The sequence below is a fragment of the Lissotriton vulgaris genome, chromosome 8, assembly GCF_964263255.1.
Source record: "Lissotriton vulgaris chromosome 8, aLisVul1.2, whole genome shotgun sequence".
In the NCBI taxonomy this organism is placed as follows: domain Eukaryota; kingdom Metazoa; phylum Chordata; class Amphibia; order Caudata; family Salamandridae; genus Lissotriton; species Lissotriton vulgaris.
Window position 1 is genome coordinate 1,281,863,931 of NC_141696.1, and position 15,987 is coordinate 1,281,879,917.

Here is a 15,987-nt window from a genome sequence, read left to right on the forward strand (position 1 = left end):
ATCGCCAGCTTAATCTTACACTGACCTTTTAATTGTTCCAAAGGACTATGATTGTTTTCAGGCGAAGGGATAGCTGAGCAAAAGGAAGAAATATAGATTATGCAGAAAGGAGAGAAAGGTTAAGAAAACAACGGAAGGAGTCGAACTTTTAGGTATGTATACTGAAAGATTAACAGTAAAGGCAAGAAACAACAAAGGTAAAAAATAGTCTGCATCTATATAGTGATATTGTCCATGCTCTTTAACAGGGATGGTAACTGCTTAGGTTAATGAATGGTTACATGACATTTCTAATCTGGTGGATAATGTAAGGAAATGCAGAAACGATGATACATCAAATTTTACTTCATCTGCCGCAAATCCATAACGGAAAGGAAATACAGATAGAAAAGACTGGACTATGCAATGCAGAATTACTTCAGAGCAGAACTTCCAGATTACCAAAAATGGCGATAGGCACCACATTCCCAATAAATTCAGGGATATGAAAAAATTGAATAAATATGCATGTTTTTGCTCCAAATACAATTTGAATGCCCTTTGAGGTAATGTGTGCCAAAGTATCGCAAACAATGTACAGACCATTTTGTCAAATAAATAGCAACTGAGTTGCAGGAGTTTTCATTCTTGTGGGGTAACTATAAGACAAACCACTTTAATGGTTGGTAACGGTGTCAGTTGTACTATAACATCCACTGATTGGTTTTTCACTGTGAATTTTTTGCTCTGTCTTCCAAAAATGGTGTGCTCCTTTTCACATATTGAATATGTAAGGCACAATATGCTTCCAAGATCACCCGTAGAGGCCAGTAAAGATCTGAATTTACAAACTGTGAGAATAACAGAGCCCTTCTGAAAAGCGAGCCATAAGGAAAAGTAACGGAAGGCTCATCTCCAAATAGTTTCTATAATATGACTAGGCATATGTGGACATTGGCTGTTTTACAAACAAGACCAGCCTCAGCCAGGTGCCATCAATGCAGCAGACTTCAGTATGTTGTTCTTAATATGATTGCTTTTGAGTTTCAAGAACAAAGTTAAAGCTTCAAAGAAAATGTCTTTTTTTTAGAACTGGAGACATAAAGTGTGTTAAAATATTCTCCCCTCATCGGTCACTGCTCCTCTTTACTCAGCACCCTCTTCCTCCTAAATATGCAGGTTTCTTTCCTATTGATCCTCTTCCTCCTATTCTCGAAAATGAGTCTGCCTAAAGTGGCCTCTGGCAGTTTGGGCTTGGCTGTTCTCATGAGGCACAGGGTCCAGACTGATTTGCATATGGCCAGGTCTAAACCGGGGTAGCATAGTGAGCAAAAGAATGAAGGATTTAACCCAGATATCTTGACTGGGGGTGAATGTTTTGATTTGTTCTGCAATTCATCCACCAATTGTGTGTCTTTTGCTTCTGACTTTGTGAGGCATAGGTGCTAAACTTATAAATGTGGGGGTACGACAAAAACTGGGAAAAGTATGCCCCTGGAGTGAATAATTGCAAAACATGTTTTTTACCTTGTAGATAAAGCTACACTTTAGGCTTGGGAAAATGGTAGAGTGGCCTAATCAATGGTGAAAGTAGATTTTTGATAACTTATAGTGCAAAAGTAACTTTAGAGCTGCTGTAATAAATGTTTCACAGTCCTGCTCCAGGGACTAACTAAGCATTCCTTCTCCTGGAAAAGAGAGGCATGACCTCCGGTCGCAGGAAGGTAAGAGTGTTGAAACCTGTGGCCACTTAGCAGGAATAAGTCATCTGGGAGGGTCATAGGAACAGTTGACAACATGAACAGCCTTAGAATTCATTATTGACTGTTCCTCAACTATGACTCCTTGTGTTAACAAATTGGCACATTCGGCAAACTTCCATCTCCACCAATTAAAGAAAATAAAGTGCAGCCCTGGCTGGCGACATGCTTGGTGTCTAAAATTCAGCACTGACGATCTGAGAGATGCAGGAGTGAACAGGAAGAACTTTCCCAGCAGCTGGAGAAACGTAGCCCTTGGTAATTGTTTTGAGGTATCACTGTGGAGGATGTACTCTTGGTGGGCAAGAAACCCAAGCTAATCTTCAATCTTTGACCATGAAGAGAAATACTTCAATTGGACCTTGGAGCAATAGCACCTGACCTTGTGGAACTCTGCCTTGTTTCAATGTCCAGCCTTGCCATACTGTTGAATTTCAAAATCTAAAAAAGTGACTAAATGTGAAGGTAAAACCATAGATCATGGCAAGGTGCCAAACCTACTCCAGTGTTCCCGAACAGCATTAGCAACTATAGAACCTAGCTTTGTCACGCTCTGAAATTTTGCTGCAGAAGCTGAAGGGTTTAGCAGGAGACTGATGATGTATCTGACTTTGAGGAACCCTAACTGGCTTCAGCGTTTTGCCTTTCGTTGCTGGAGGATTTGTAATCCAAAAATGAGGCTTAGTTAAACGATAGTAAATTTGACATGTGTGATCCACTTGCCTTACATGATGTCCGATTGATCATGGTTGACCTAGATTCATGTTTAAGTCCCAATCAACCACAAACTCCAACTTCCGATTGGCGTCTAGTATTTGTGCTGGTGTATTTTGCAACAAAATGCTAACAAACCTTTCTCTGGTTCCCCTTATCTGATTTTGATCAATTTGGTGTCTTTTTGCTTAATAAATATTTCTAGATCTCTCTAAATTGTTTTGGGAGTTTTATAGTGTAGGTTTCCTGACTTGAAATCGGTCTGGTAGCGCTTGAATGTAATATGCATTTCTCTGGGGAACCGTCTGATTTTGTGCCACAGATACCATTGGCTGAGCAGAGATTCTCTCAAAAGTGTGTTGTGACTTATCCTTCCTAAAGTATTACCTCACTTTCTGATAAGTTCCATATCATGTTGAATGCTAAAGGGTTCCATTGAGTACTTGTACTGCAGTCCATCACCTACTATGCTTCCTTGCTCTCTTGAGTTGCTGTATATGTTTTAAAGAGAGTCAAACCAGTCCCAAAGCAGTAGCTCCCTCGGAGGTGGGACTGAGTAGTGCTGAGAAACCAAAGAACTCAAGCAAAGTAGCTCAAGTAAAGCACATGTCACAGTGAGCCTAAGAATACTGATAAGCATCTACGGCCACATAGTTGCCTGGCAGATATCTGCAATTAAGACTTCTCTGGAAGCAGCCATGGCCCTGGTGGAATGAGCATATATACCCCCGGGAGGATCTTTCTTGTCCAGCCTATAGCAGATTGCTATACAGAGGATGACCCAATTCGAAAGAGTGCTTTTGGGCACCAACTTGCATTTTAGGTCCAGAGAAGAACACCACCCTCACCCTCACGTCTGAGCATACCCTGCCACACTTATGGCGGCCAAAAGCAGTACAAAAGGGGGTGGTGATGGACAGAGCATCTGAATCAATCAAACACTCACAGAGTGGGCTAAAGAACGGTGATGGATTAAACCCAGATCTTTTGACTGGGTGTGAGTGTTTGATTGATTCAGATGCTCCGTCCATCAACACCCCCTTTTGGCCGCCATAAGTGTGGCAGGGTATGCTCAGACGTGAGTCCCTTGCTCACTTCGCCACTGGATTCAAGCAAGCCGGGCGGAAAGACGGCTGGAATGCCAGAAACCGGTCCTCGGAAGCTTGTTTCCGGTCCAGGGAAGACATGGCTTGGCAGTTCGGGCTGGACTGTTCCCATGAGGCACAGGGTCAGACTGATTTGCATATAGCCATGTCTAAACTGGGGTGGCAGAGTGGGCTAAAGAACGGTGATGGATTAAACCCAGATCTTTTGACTGGGTGTGAGTGTTTGATTGATTCAGATGCTCCGTCTTACACAGAAAACAAAAAATAAGTTTCTCAATATGCGTCTTGGCAACATACCGATAATGCCTCACTTCACCCTGGAAAAGAGAAAACGCAGCAAACTGCTGCCGACTCTGCTCTACTGGAAAAGAGGACTTGACGCACATAATCTGCATCTGCACAAAACTTCTGGACATAAGACGTTACCTGCTTCGGCCCCTATGGATTCAGAGGGGAATAACTAGCTGCAGGCAGGCTGTGATGCTTTGTTTTAACCCTGGTGAAACCCAGTTAAACTGTAGAACAACAAAATTCTTGACATTGTGGCTAACAGACTAAAAGAACCAGCTGCCGGGCCAACTGGAATCACTGCTTAATACAAAAAACTGTTAGCATCCAGTCGCTACAATGGATAACAGCATACCAAAACGTGTTTTTAACTATCAAGGAGAACTCACCTGTTATTTTAATTACAAACACTTTAGCTAGAGATTGTCTTCAAATTTGCTTGTTTTAATAATTGTGAGTTTTTATTAACTGTGCAATAAATCTTTATACCTTTATACCGTCCATCACACCCCCTTTTGTACTACTAGTAGCAAATTAGGCGGGAACAGTCAGACATGAAGACACTAATGTAAAAACAGTGGTCGGGTAGCCACAGCCAGACCCTGCTGTGCAAGGCACAAAGCAAAACGTCAACATTTCTAACGGGAGAGATGTAAAAGGATGAATGCCTTCTATTTCGCAAATGTGTTCCAGTGGCCGAAGTAGATGGATCTGGTGACAGGTTTCCTTACTGCCAAAATGATGTCTGCAACCTTATTAATAAAAGATAGAGATTATAGCAGATGCCACATTCTCCACATGTGTGCCCACAGCATCTGGCAATTGGGTTGGATGACCTGACCATCTTGGTATGAGAGCAGGTAGGGCGTATGTGGGAGGGGAAGAGGAGCTGAATGCTCACAGATCTGTGTCCCAGATTCTCCTTGCATAGTCTGAAGTGATCAGAGTCAACTGCCCCAAAACCTCCTGCACGTCCGACAGGACCTTTGTAGAGAAGCAGGATCAGTGGGATTGCTTACAGCAGTCCATGAGACCAGCTGACTCTGTATCTGATGGGAGGTGTATCGTACAATATTGAGGACAATTCCTGCTTTGGGCCTTCGGGAAGAGATCTCCAAAGGAAAATCCCAATGCTGAAAAATCATTCCTGTCTCCTAGGGTTGTAGCTACCACTCATGGTACTCCACCAAGAATCAACTCTCACACTGATGGAGCCCCCAAGTAGAATCTCTACTGGGAAGACTCCTGTCGCTGCGTCCATGTCCACAGGTGAATCACCTTACAACATAGGGTCCATTATCCCACACAGCTCTGTTTGTTTATGTAATAGTCAGTAGTGATGGTTTGACAGTATATGGATGTTGCACCCGGAGATAGGAGAGGTAAAAGCCCTGCAGGGCAAAACAGACAGCCTGTAGCTTGGGAACACCTATGTGTAGGCGCTGATCAGACACAGACCAGAGGCCTTCCACTGCTGTCTGCCCTAGATGAGCACAACCGCACAGGGCAGAGGCATCTGTGACCTAGTAGCCTGAACCTACAGAGGGCTGAATGGGAGACCCTTCAGAATTATGAAAGAGTCCATCTACTAGGGCATATTCTGATGCACCTCAGCAGAGAGACTTCCTTAGTGATGAAGCCCCTGCTCCTCGGACACCACTAGAGGGCTCTCATCCACTTCCTGACATAAAGCACCAACAGGCTACATTAGACAATAAGACCCTGCAGGACAGGGATCCAAGCTTGAGCCAGACAATTGGAATCACTACCAAAATGTCTGCTTTCCTCTGAGTAGAAGGAGGGAAGGGTTTCATAAGGATTGAAGAGCACTTCCTCGATAAAAATCAGCCCCTGTGTAGGAGGAGAGAGACGCACAAGTTACTACTTGTGTAACGATATATCTGTAAGAGACATTAGTTAGTGATAGATTCCTTACCTTAGAATATCCCCAGGCGTCAGACTTGATCCGGAAACTTTTGCGTAGCAGTACCCTTGCGCGTCGGTAGGCGTCGTCTGCGGCTCCGCGTCCGTCGTCGGCATCGTGGGCGCCGTGATGACGTCGTCGGAGTACATAGACGCTGCATCCGCGTGCTGACGTCAGTTCTTAGACACAGCTTTTCCGCGCCAGAAGCGCAGAGCCATGCCAAAAACCAACACTGGTGCCATGAAACTAGGGCCCTGAAAGGGGATGACCTAAACCCTAGATATCGGTTCGCAGAACGGGGAGGATGGGTGGGTCGGTAAGGAATCTATCACTAACTAATGTCTCTTACAGATATATCGTTACACAAGTAGTAACTTGTGCATCTGAAAGAGACACGTTAATGATAGATTTCTTACCTTAGAATAGATACCCCAGCAATACCATCCCCGTGGTGGTGGGTCTGCGAACCAATAATCACACCAGAAAGTCCTGGAGGACGGAACGGCCAAAGTAGCCGTCCCTCCGGACTTGACTGTCCAGGCAATAGTGTCTTGCAAACGTGTGCAGCGAGGCCCACGTAGCCGCCTGGCAAATGTCCTGCAAGGGCACGCCTCGGCCCAAGGCAGTTATAGTGGCCGTGGCTCGAGTGGAATGAGCCCTCAGCCCAACAGGGGGTTCCTTCTTAGCCAAGGAGTAACACACCTGGATGCACAAGATAATCCACCGGGAGATGGTCCGCTTGTGCACCGCTTTCCCTTTCTTAGCGCCCGCGTATCCAACAAAGAGTTGATCATCCTCCCGGAACTGTTGTGTGCGATTCAGATAAAATGAGAGCGCACGTTTTGGGTCCAAACGGTGGAGCCTCTCCTCCTCTCTCGAGGGGTGCGGAGGCGGAAAAAAGGTGGGCAACGTGATGGATTGCCCAATGTGGAAGGCTGTGACTACCTTGGGTAGGAAGGAGGGCCTTGTCCGTAACACAACCTTGTCCGGATGGACTGAAAGGAAAGGAGGCCTACAAGATAGAGCCTGGAGCTCACTCACTCTCCTGGCAGAGGTGATGGCTACCAGGAAGGCAGTCTTCAAAGAAAGAAGGCGAAGAGGACAGTTGTGAAGTGGCTCAAAGGGAGCGCACATCAGAAACGTAAGAACCAGGTTCAAGTCCCACTGAGGCATCACGAAGGGAACAGGAGGAAACGTATGAGTGATGCCCTTCAGGAATCGATTAACGATAGGGGACTTGAACAAAGAAGGTTGGTCAGGCAGCCTCAGAAAGGCTGAAAGAGCTGAAAGATAGCCCTTGACAGTGCCCAGAGCAGAGCCCTGCTGGGCAAGAGAGAGAAGAAAGAGGAGAACCTCAGAAAGAGGGGCATTGAGCCTTTGCTGTGCACCATGCCACAAATCTGTTCCACCTGCAGGCGTATACCGACTTTGTGGAGGGACGCCTGGCTGCCAGAATGATGTTACAGACTTCAGGAGGCAAGTCAAATGGCCTCAACTGTCGCCGCTCAATCTCCAAGCATGGAGGTGGAGACTGGACAGGTTCGGGTGGAGGACCGTCCCCTGCTGCTGCGACAGAAGGTCCTCCTGAAGAGGCAGACGAACCGGGGGATCGACTGACATACTGAGTAGGTCGGGATACCAGTACCTTCGTGCCCAGTCCGGAGCCACAAGGATGACTTGTGCCCGGTCGCGCTTGATCTTCTTCAGCACTCTGGGCAGAAGTGGTATAGGCGGAAAAGGGGTACAACAGACCGCAGCTCCACTCGCGACGAAAAGCGTCTCCGAGCGAGTGCCGCCTTGGAAATTCCAACGCGCAGAACTGATGACATTGCGCGTTCTCTTCGGTGGCGAATAGATCTAACCAAGGCTCTCCCCACTGCTGAAAGAGGCCTTGCGCCACGTCCGAGTTCAGACGCCATTCGTGATCCATCGAGCACCGTCGGCTGAGTTTGTCCGCCCTGGCGTTCAGAGAACCTGCCAGGTGTTGAACCATCAGAGTCACGCCCTGATGTTCCAGTCATTGCCAGAGGCGCAGAGCCTCCTGGCAGAGGGTCCACGACCCCACCCCGCCCTGTTTGTTGAAGTACCACATGGCGGTGTTGTTGTCTGTGAACACCTGCACTACACTCCCTCGGACAGACGGGCGGAATGCCTTCAGTGCTAGACGAATCGCCCGCAGCTCCAACAGGTTGATATGGAGCCGGGACTCCGCCGGAGACCAGAGGCCTCTGATCTCCGCCTCTCCCATTTGGCCTCCCCAGCGCTGGAGGGACGCGTCCGTCACAACTACGTGCTCCGGTTGGGGAAGGGAGAGGGATCTGCCGTTGACCCAATCGTGATCCGTGAGCCACCACTGCAGCTGACTCGCAGTGCCCTCCGAGATCAGGACATGGTCGGACAGGTTGTCCTGATGCTGGGCCCACTGAAACTTCAGGTCCCACTGCAGAGCCCGCATCCGCCACCGTGCGCGATGCATCAGAAGGATGCAGGAGGCCATCAGCCCCAGAAGCCGCAGCGTCAACCTGACCGAAACTCGGGATAAAGGCCGGCGGATCGGAATCAGAGCCTGTATATCCCGAACCCGCTGTTCGGGCAGATAAACCCGACACTGCGCCGAGTCGAGAAGCGCTCCGATGAAAAGGAGCTTCCGAGAGGGGCACAGGTGTGACTTCGGCACATTGATGGAAAATCCCAGCTGGTGCAGGAGATCCGCCGTAGTCTGGAGGTGGCTGACGACTGTCTGGGGCGAGCCCGCCTTCAACAACCAGTCGTCGAGGTAGGGGAAGACTGAGGCCCCCAACCTGCGCAGATGAGCTGCGACCACCGCCATCACCTTTGTGAACACCCGTGGGGCGCTGGTAAGGCCGAAGGGGAGCACGGTAAACTGAAAGCGCTCGTGGCCTACCGTGAACCGAGGGTAACGCCGGTGGGCTGGCAGGACGGGGATGTGGAAATACGCGTCCTGCAAGTCCAACGCTACCATCCAGTCTCCTGGGTCTAGGGCAGCTAAGACCTGAGCCAGAGTCAGCATTTTGAACTTCTCCTTCCGGAGGAAGCCGTTGACGTTCCTCAGATCCAAGATAGGGCGTAGGCCCCCTTTGCCCTTCTTGGGTACCAGAAAGTAGTGGGAGTAGCAACCACGTCCTACTTCTGGCCCAGGAACGCGCTTGATGGCCCCCTTGGCCAAGAGGGCCAAACTTCCTCCTGCAGGAGCCGCAAGTGATCCCCCGATACGCGGTGGTGTTGCGGTGGCATGGCTTGAGAAGTCGTCTCGAAGGGGAGGGAGTAGCCCCTCCGGACGATCTGCAGCACCCACCTGTCCGAAGTGACAGTGCGCCAGTGAGAGTGGTGATGGCGAACCCTGCCTCCCACTGGCGTCACATGGGCCGAAAGGCACGGACTAGGAGGGTTTAGAGGTGGATGCCGCGGGGGCAGGTGTGGACTGACTCCGCCTGGTTCCCCGACCGCCTCTGCGGCGGTTTCCACGTCCGCCGCCGCGCTGGACGACAGTCTGCGGCGAGTGGCTGGTGGCACGTGTGGGGGCGCCCCTTCCCTGGCCACGAAAGGAGCGAAAGGCACCCGTTTGCTGGCGCGGGGCCGAGAGGCCCAAGGACTTGGCCGTAGCCCTGGAGTCCTTAAAGCGCTCAAGCGCGTGGTCTGCCTTGTCGCCAAAGAGGCGACGGCCATTGAACAGCCTGTCCATAAGAGTGTTCTGGACATCTGCCGAAAAATTGGCGGATCTCAGCCAGGCGTGGCGTCTCACCGCCACTGTCGTAGCCATCGCTCTGCCCAGCGAGTCGGTAGTATCCAGCCCACACCTGATGGAATACTTGGCTGCGTTTCGGCCCTCCACAAGGGCTTGGCCGAGTTTGGCCCGTACCTCCAACGGGCACTCTGGCAGCACTTCCGCCACCATCTCCCACAGAGAGTGGGTGTAGCGGCCCAAGAGGCATGCGGTGTTGGAAGATCGCAGTCGCAAACTAAGGGAGGAGAATATCTTCTTTCCATAATTCTCGTACCTCTTGGATTCCCTGTCCGGCGGGGCCGTCAGGAATGCGGTCTGGGAATTAGAGGCCTGGATGACCAGACTCTCGGGGGTGGGGTGGGAGGACAGGAAACATGGGTCGCCCGGAGCCGGGCGGTGGCGTCTGGCCACGTTCCTATCTACGGGCGAACCCGTAGCGGGCCTGGACCAAGTGCCCAAAAGAACGTCGGTCAAGGCCTCATTAAACGGCAACAGAGGCTCCATGGAGCATGACTGCGGCTTAAGGACCTCTGTGAGGAGGTTAGTCCTCACGGCCGCGACGGGGAGCTCAAGGCCCAAGGCCTTGGCAGCCCTCGTCAACACCACACCATAGGTAGCCCCCTCCTCCGAAGCCACGGTAGGAGGAGAGACAAATCCAGTGTCTGGAGAGGTGTCCAGGCCACTGGCCTCCCCAAGGTCTCCTGCCCAGTCCATATTAGACTGACACTCCTTGGTCAGAGGGTCCTCAGACCCCTCCCAATCCTCCTCATCACCCTTCTCCTGAGATTCAGGGTTGTAATTGTATGAAGTCGGTTCATAGAATTAAAAATCTCCAAACGACGTCGGGTGCGGCGCCGATAGGCGCCGTCCCGACGTCGGAACCGAAGCAAAGGAGTAATCGGGGACGGCGCCGCCCGAGGACGGCGCCGGAGGTGACACCACACGGACCGACGCCGGGGGGGTCGTAAGGTCCACCGGTGACGATCCAGAGCCCGAGGAAGGCCCAGCGGCGCCCTGCAGCACATGGCCCGAAGGCGCCGGCGGCGCCGGTGCCGCTGTTCCCTGTGGCGCCGGGCCCGAGGGCACCGGCGGTGTCGGGATCGTGGGGCCCTGCGGCGCCGGGCCCGAAGGCGCCGGCGGCGTCGGGGCCGAAGCACCCAACGGCGTCGGGGTCGAAGCCCCCGACCCACTAGGGCCCCCAGACGGGTCCGCTGGGCCCGGAGGCGCCGCGGAGCCCGTCGGAGGAGAAAGGGACCTCATGGCCATGAGGAAACGCTCAATCTCCTCCGGCGTCGCGTTCAGACCAGGGACCGGAGGGTATGGGGCCGGACGCGACGCCCGCGACTCCCGAGGAGCCGCGTGGGCGGTGTCACCCGAACCCCCGGCCGCATCGCGCGAGCGTCGGGGGGAGTCAGAAGAGCGATGATGCCTCTTCGACTTCTTGTGCTTCTTACCTGACGACTTGGACCCGGAGGAGTGGTGCCGACTCCCGGAGCTGTGACGGCTTCGTCCCCGCGACCTGTCCCTCGACCTCCCGTGGGACCGGGACCTCACGCGGCGCGGGGCCGACTGCCGGAGTTCGAGCCGCCTGCGGGACCGCTGCCGCCTGGCTTTCCTCGAAAGGGCCCGACAGTCGGGGCAGGCCTCGTCGTCGACGCCCAAACACGTCAGGCACTGGCGGTGAGGATCCGTGACCGACATGGTGCGGTCGCAATCTTCACAATGCTTGAAGCCGGGCATCCCTACGGCACCGTCAAGTTGCAAGACTTCGAAAAGGATTAAAAAGATCACCAAAAAGTTAGTCAAAAATTGACTGGGTTACTGCTTTTTCCAGATCTGCGCTGGCTGGCGCGGAAAAAAGAAGAACTGACGTCAGCAGGCGGAGGCGGCGGCTGAGTACTCCGACGACGTCATCACGGCGCCGACGACGGACGCGGAGCCGCAGACGACGCCTACCGACGCGCAAGGGTACTGCTACGCAAAAGTTTCCGGATCCAGTCTGACGCCTGGGGATATTCTAAGGTAAGGAATCTATCACTAACGTGTCTCTTTCAGATGTCTGGAAATGTATGCTAAAGGCCCTGTGTAGGAGAGAGACATCTGGAAATGTATGCTAAAGCCCTAGCTTTGGAGAAGCATCATCTGCTACAGGAGGATGAAGGACAATAGCTCAAGCCAATGGGAAATATGGGAGGAGAGTGGGCGCAGCTTTTCTCCCATGCTCTAGTACAGCAGTCTTGCAGAGCGAGCAGTGCATGCGTGCTGCCGCTAGGCTCGACCTAAAAATAAAAGCAGAGACCATTTTGCTACAAAGCCCTACACTGAATTGAGCAAATGAGCACAGATGGTAACACCGCATGAAGCACCGTCGGCGGCCCTTAAAAATGTGGATAGCAAGCTTTTTACACATTTGTGTACATTCTTATCACGGCCCAGATTGGCATTGTGTGATCAGCGTTTCATCTATGGAGAGAACTATCCCAGAGAGTGACAGCATTTGCTTTGTTAGGTAATGAAGACCAAACCTGATGAAAAAAGGTACAACCTCAATTTCTACAGAGAGAGGAAAACACCACCAGTAGCTTCGGCTGACCGGAATAGAATGCTCTGGTTAGAACTGCCAATAAAGTAATATATATATTTCAGCATGGTAGGTTGGCGCCATAGCCGGCTGATAAAGAGTCACTCCAGAGACAATTTGACCATTTACTAACTAAGCTGAGACTGATCTGTTTCGAGTCAATCCGGCCATCAGAACACCAGACGGAAATGCTCCTACAATCACAAGGATACAGAGCAAAGCATCGAATCATGAACCGCAACTGAGACAGACACCAAAGCCATCCAATCATGAGCAAGGGGCTGTCCCACAGCCCGATCTAAGCCTATGTTTTGTTTCGGAAACGACGGGTGGTCTGTCTAAAGACCTAAATAAACTCGATTTGACAGGGGCCTTTTCTAAAATCGGAATGCAGTGTCCACAATTTGTGAAGACAAATCGTTTGGTGGCCAAACACAACAAAATGATAACACAGGGCTTGGACGGGCCGGGCTTCAGGTCAGAAAGGCAGGCTTGCAATCCAGGAAGAACTGTACACAGGGCCCAGCAACCAGGGCACACATGGCAGAACCAGGCCTCGAATGAATACTTTACTTATGCTGCTCAGATGGGAATGTACAGCGCAGCGTGACTTCAGTCCTGCCCTGTTGACATAAACGGACAGGATACCCACGCGCAGGTGCGTATTTCAATCTTTGTGTCAATAGTTTGTAACACTCATTCACGGGGCCCCACTGCTCGCGTGCACATATTTATAATTACATGCTGGCCATTCTACAAAGCATTCCGCGCGCCGGCTTGGGAACGCAAACAGAGCCCGAACTGTATTAGCAACAAGTGCCGGAGCTAATTATTTTCATGTGGCGAGACATTTACTACAAGAACGTATTGTAAATGCGGTCTCACTCGCTCGCCTTCTGGGGTCCTTCTGAGCAGCTTCAAAAATTCTTATTTCTTTACAAGTGTTTTTCATTTCACATTTGTACCGCACACGTCAACGCGTATAAGCGGTGCGGGGTTCTTACACAACACCTGCTCCAGGGTGTAAAAAATAAAAAAAGTTCAGCGAGTTTGAGACCAATTATTTTCACACGAACCCCTTCTCTTTTTTTAAAAGCAAGGGCAAGATTGAATAATCCAATTGCAATGTAGCTAAATATAAGATGGGCAAATGTCATCGAGGTCTGATTCACCAAAATGTCAGGGGTAAGGAAAGTGGCATGCTTTCTCAGACACTGGATGACATCACAGGGTTGACCTACTGCCCCACCCTTAATCAGCCCCCCCTATATTTGAGGCATTTCAGGGGGTGGCAATGGGCATCAAAGGGCAGGACATGAGTAGCACCCGTTGAACCTGGCTGGCTGCCCTCAGTGGACATTCACATCAAATGTGTGCTTCAGGGTCTTGGTGCGAGGAGCTGCAAACTCACAAACACATGCATGCGCTTAATGCTCACGGGCAGATCATACAAGGCGTATATGGGAACAGGTGAATTTCTATTTATAATCAAGCCTGCTTGTTAGAGAGCTCACAGGTCACACCTTCGCTGCTTCGGGTCACTTCACTCGCTGGGCTACAGTTGGTGTCATCTTCACGCAACAACCTGTAGTGGTGCTTTTGGGTCAGTGTTGTTGGGCGTCACCTCCCTCTCATCCTTGTCCTCGTCACTCAAAGCCATACAAGGAGTGCCAGTGCCCGCCATTCGTTGTTCCGGTTCATGGACGAGAAGGAAGGAAGGAAGAAGAAAGGAGGGAGGAGGGGAGGGAGGGAGGGAGGAAGGAAGGAAGGAAGGAAGGAAGGAAGGAAGGAAGGAAGGAAGGAAGGAAGGGAGGGAGGGGGAGGAAGGGAGGGAGGGAGGGAGGGAGGGAGGGAGGGAAGGAAGGAAGGAAGGAAGGGGAAGGGAGGGAGGGAGGGGAAGGAAGGAAGGAAGGAAGGGAAGGAGGGAGGGAGGGAGGGAGGGAGGGAAGGAATGAAGGAAGGAAGGGGAAGGGAGGGAGGGAGGGGAAGGAAGGAAGGAAGGGAGGGAGGGAGGGAGGGAGGGAGGGAAGGAAGGAAGGAAGGAAGGAAGGGGAAGGGAGGGAGGGAGGGAAGGAATGAAGGAAGGAAGGGGAAGGGAGGGAGGGGAAGGAAGGAAGGAAGGAAGGGAGGGAGGGAGGGGAGGGAAGGGAGGGAGAGAAGGGAGGGAAGGGAGGGAGAGAAGGGAGGGAGGGGAGCGGAAGGGAGGGAGGGAGGGAGGGAGGATGGAAGGAAGGAAAGGAGGGTGGGAGGGAGGGAGGGAGGGAGGGAGGAAGGAAGGTGCTTTGTTGATGGGTGATAAGCGCAGTGTAGGAATTTGTGGACAGTTAGAGCTGAGTCCTAATGTTTGGTGCTAATGGGTCTAAACCTTCTGCTGGGTTTGTATGCCAGCCAGAGCATGAGGTTAGAGGCTTGAACCAGCTCTCCTACTTTGAATTTCTCTGGAGGAATAGGAAAATGGTGCATTTTGGCCACAACCCAAGACTCAACTTGTACATGATACATTTGGATCACGGGGAAGAGAACAAGAGGTCTAGACGGTGAAAATGATTTCTGAAAGAACACTTTTTTATTGTGAAAAACGTTTACATCAAAATCAGTCAACGCAGCAGTCTTCCTGTGGCGTGGCTTCATCCAGGGGTATTTGCGCGCTGCTGTTCTTTGGCCACTCCCTTTGGTCATGCCGGTCTTGCATGTGCTAGTGGCGCTCCCACCCATCTTTTTACACTGATGCATGTTACTCATCGACAGGGTAACATTATGCAACCACATTGATCACTTCTGAATCTTTAAGCACCAGGCACTTTTCATCCAATGTTGTTTTTGTGCACAGGTCCAGTCGGGGCGAAATATACTTTTATTATCGAGCCTCCTAGTGTTCCTTCTTTGTTTTATTTTAGAGATGCCTAATCTGTCTCGCGGCTGCCAATATTCTCTGCGACCGAGTGAGGACCAATGGCCAGGGGCCGATAGCAGTACTGAGCTCACTGGTGGCCAATCAACGCCCTCTCGCTTACCGCTCGCTCTACCTCTCCTTGCACATCCTTTGAGAACAAGCTTTGGCATAGCCAATAGGTCTCGCCTTTGGAACCTTATAAGTGTTTGAAGTTGTTGCACGAAGGATATTGTGCTGCATAACCAAAGGCGAGACCTATTGGCTATGCCAATGCTTGTTGTTTTATTCTTATTGGGGCTTAATTAAATAAAAACCCAGACAAAGCCAATTTACATGTTCTCACTAACTGCGGAAAAATATGTGGAACAAATGTTGAAAGAAGTGCACCAAGGGTAAAAACTGAAGTTTTACTGAAAATATAAATGGTCGAATTGTACATAACCTTGTTGGCTTGCTTCTTAAATGTATTGTCATTTTTTAAATTCAATTTTAACAGAATGATTGTACTGTGTCTGTCAATGTTGGTACACACCGATGTTCAGGTGCCACTGAAATCAGCAAACGACTAGTACAGGCACTCACATGTGTGCTGGTAGCCCGCTCATGGACCAGGCATCATAAGGGCTTATCTTTTAGGCAGGCCCCTCTCCTACGGGAAAGGTACGTTCTGAGGGTATTTATTGCAATCTGATGCCATCTTGTGATGATGCTGAAGGGCAGCCACATACTGTGGCACTGCCCCGCCTGCCAGTCGTATCAGAGCCCTGGTGCCCTGGTGTTCCATGGCAAATAAATATGCAACCTTTAACCTCTAATATTGAAATAGGCTGATCTGAAATGGAATTGGGCTGCATAGTGCGCGTGCAAGAAATATGCATCTGTTCTCTTTGTTGGGTGGGTGGTGCATTCAGGGGGGATGCAGGCATGTCAGAGTAGCGGATAGGCACATGTTTACCTGACCTCATCTCCTTCAAACTTAACTGCTACAACCAAGCCG

At 50.8% G+C, this 15,987-nt stretch overlaps 1 protein-coding gene across 2 annotated transcripts in view; it reads right to left on the reverse strand.

Annotated features, from left to right (window-relative positions):
- Positions 1–15,987, reverse strand: part of IFT88 (intraflagellar transport 88) — a 536,518-nt gene that overhangs the window by 40,527 nt on the left and 480,004 nt on the right. Inside the window, exon 25 of one of the 2 annotated variants that reach the window (XM_086935211.1) lies at positions 26–73. The exons of the other annotated variant lie outside the window; for it this stretch is intronic. Coding sequence (XP_086791337.1) covers positions 26–73 — 48 coding nt within the window. The remainder of the gene's footprint in view (positions 1–25; positions 74–15,987) is intronic. 2 annotated transcript variants of the gene reach the window in all.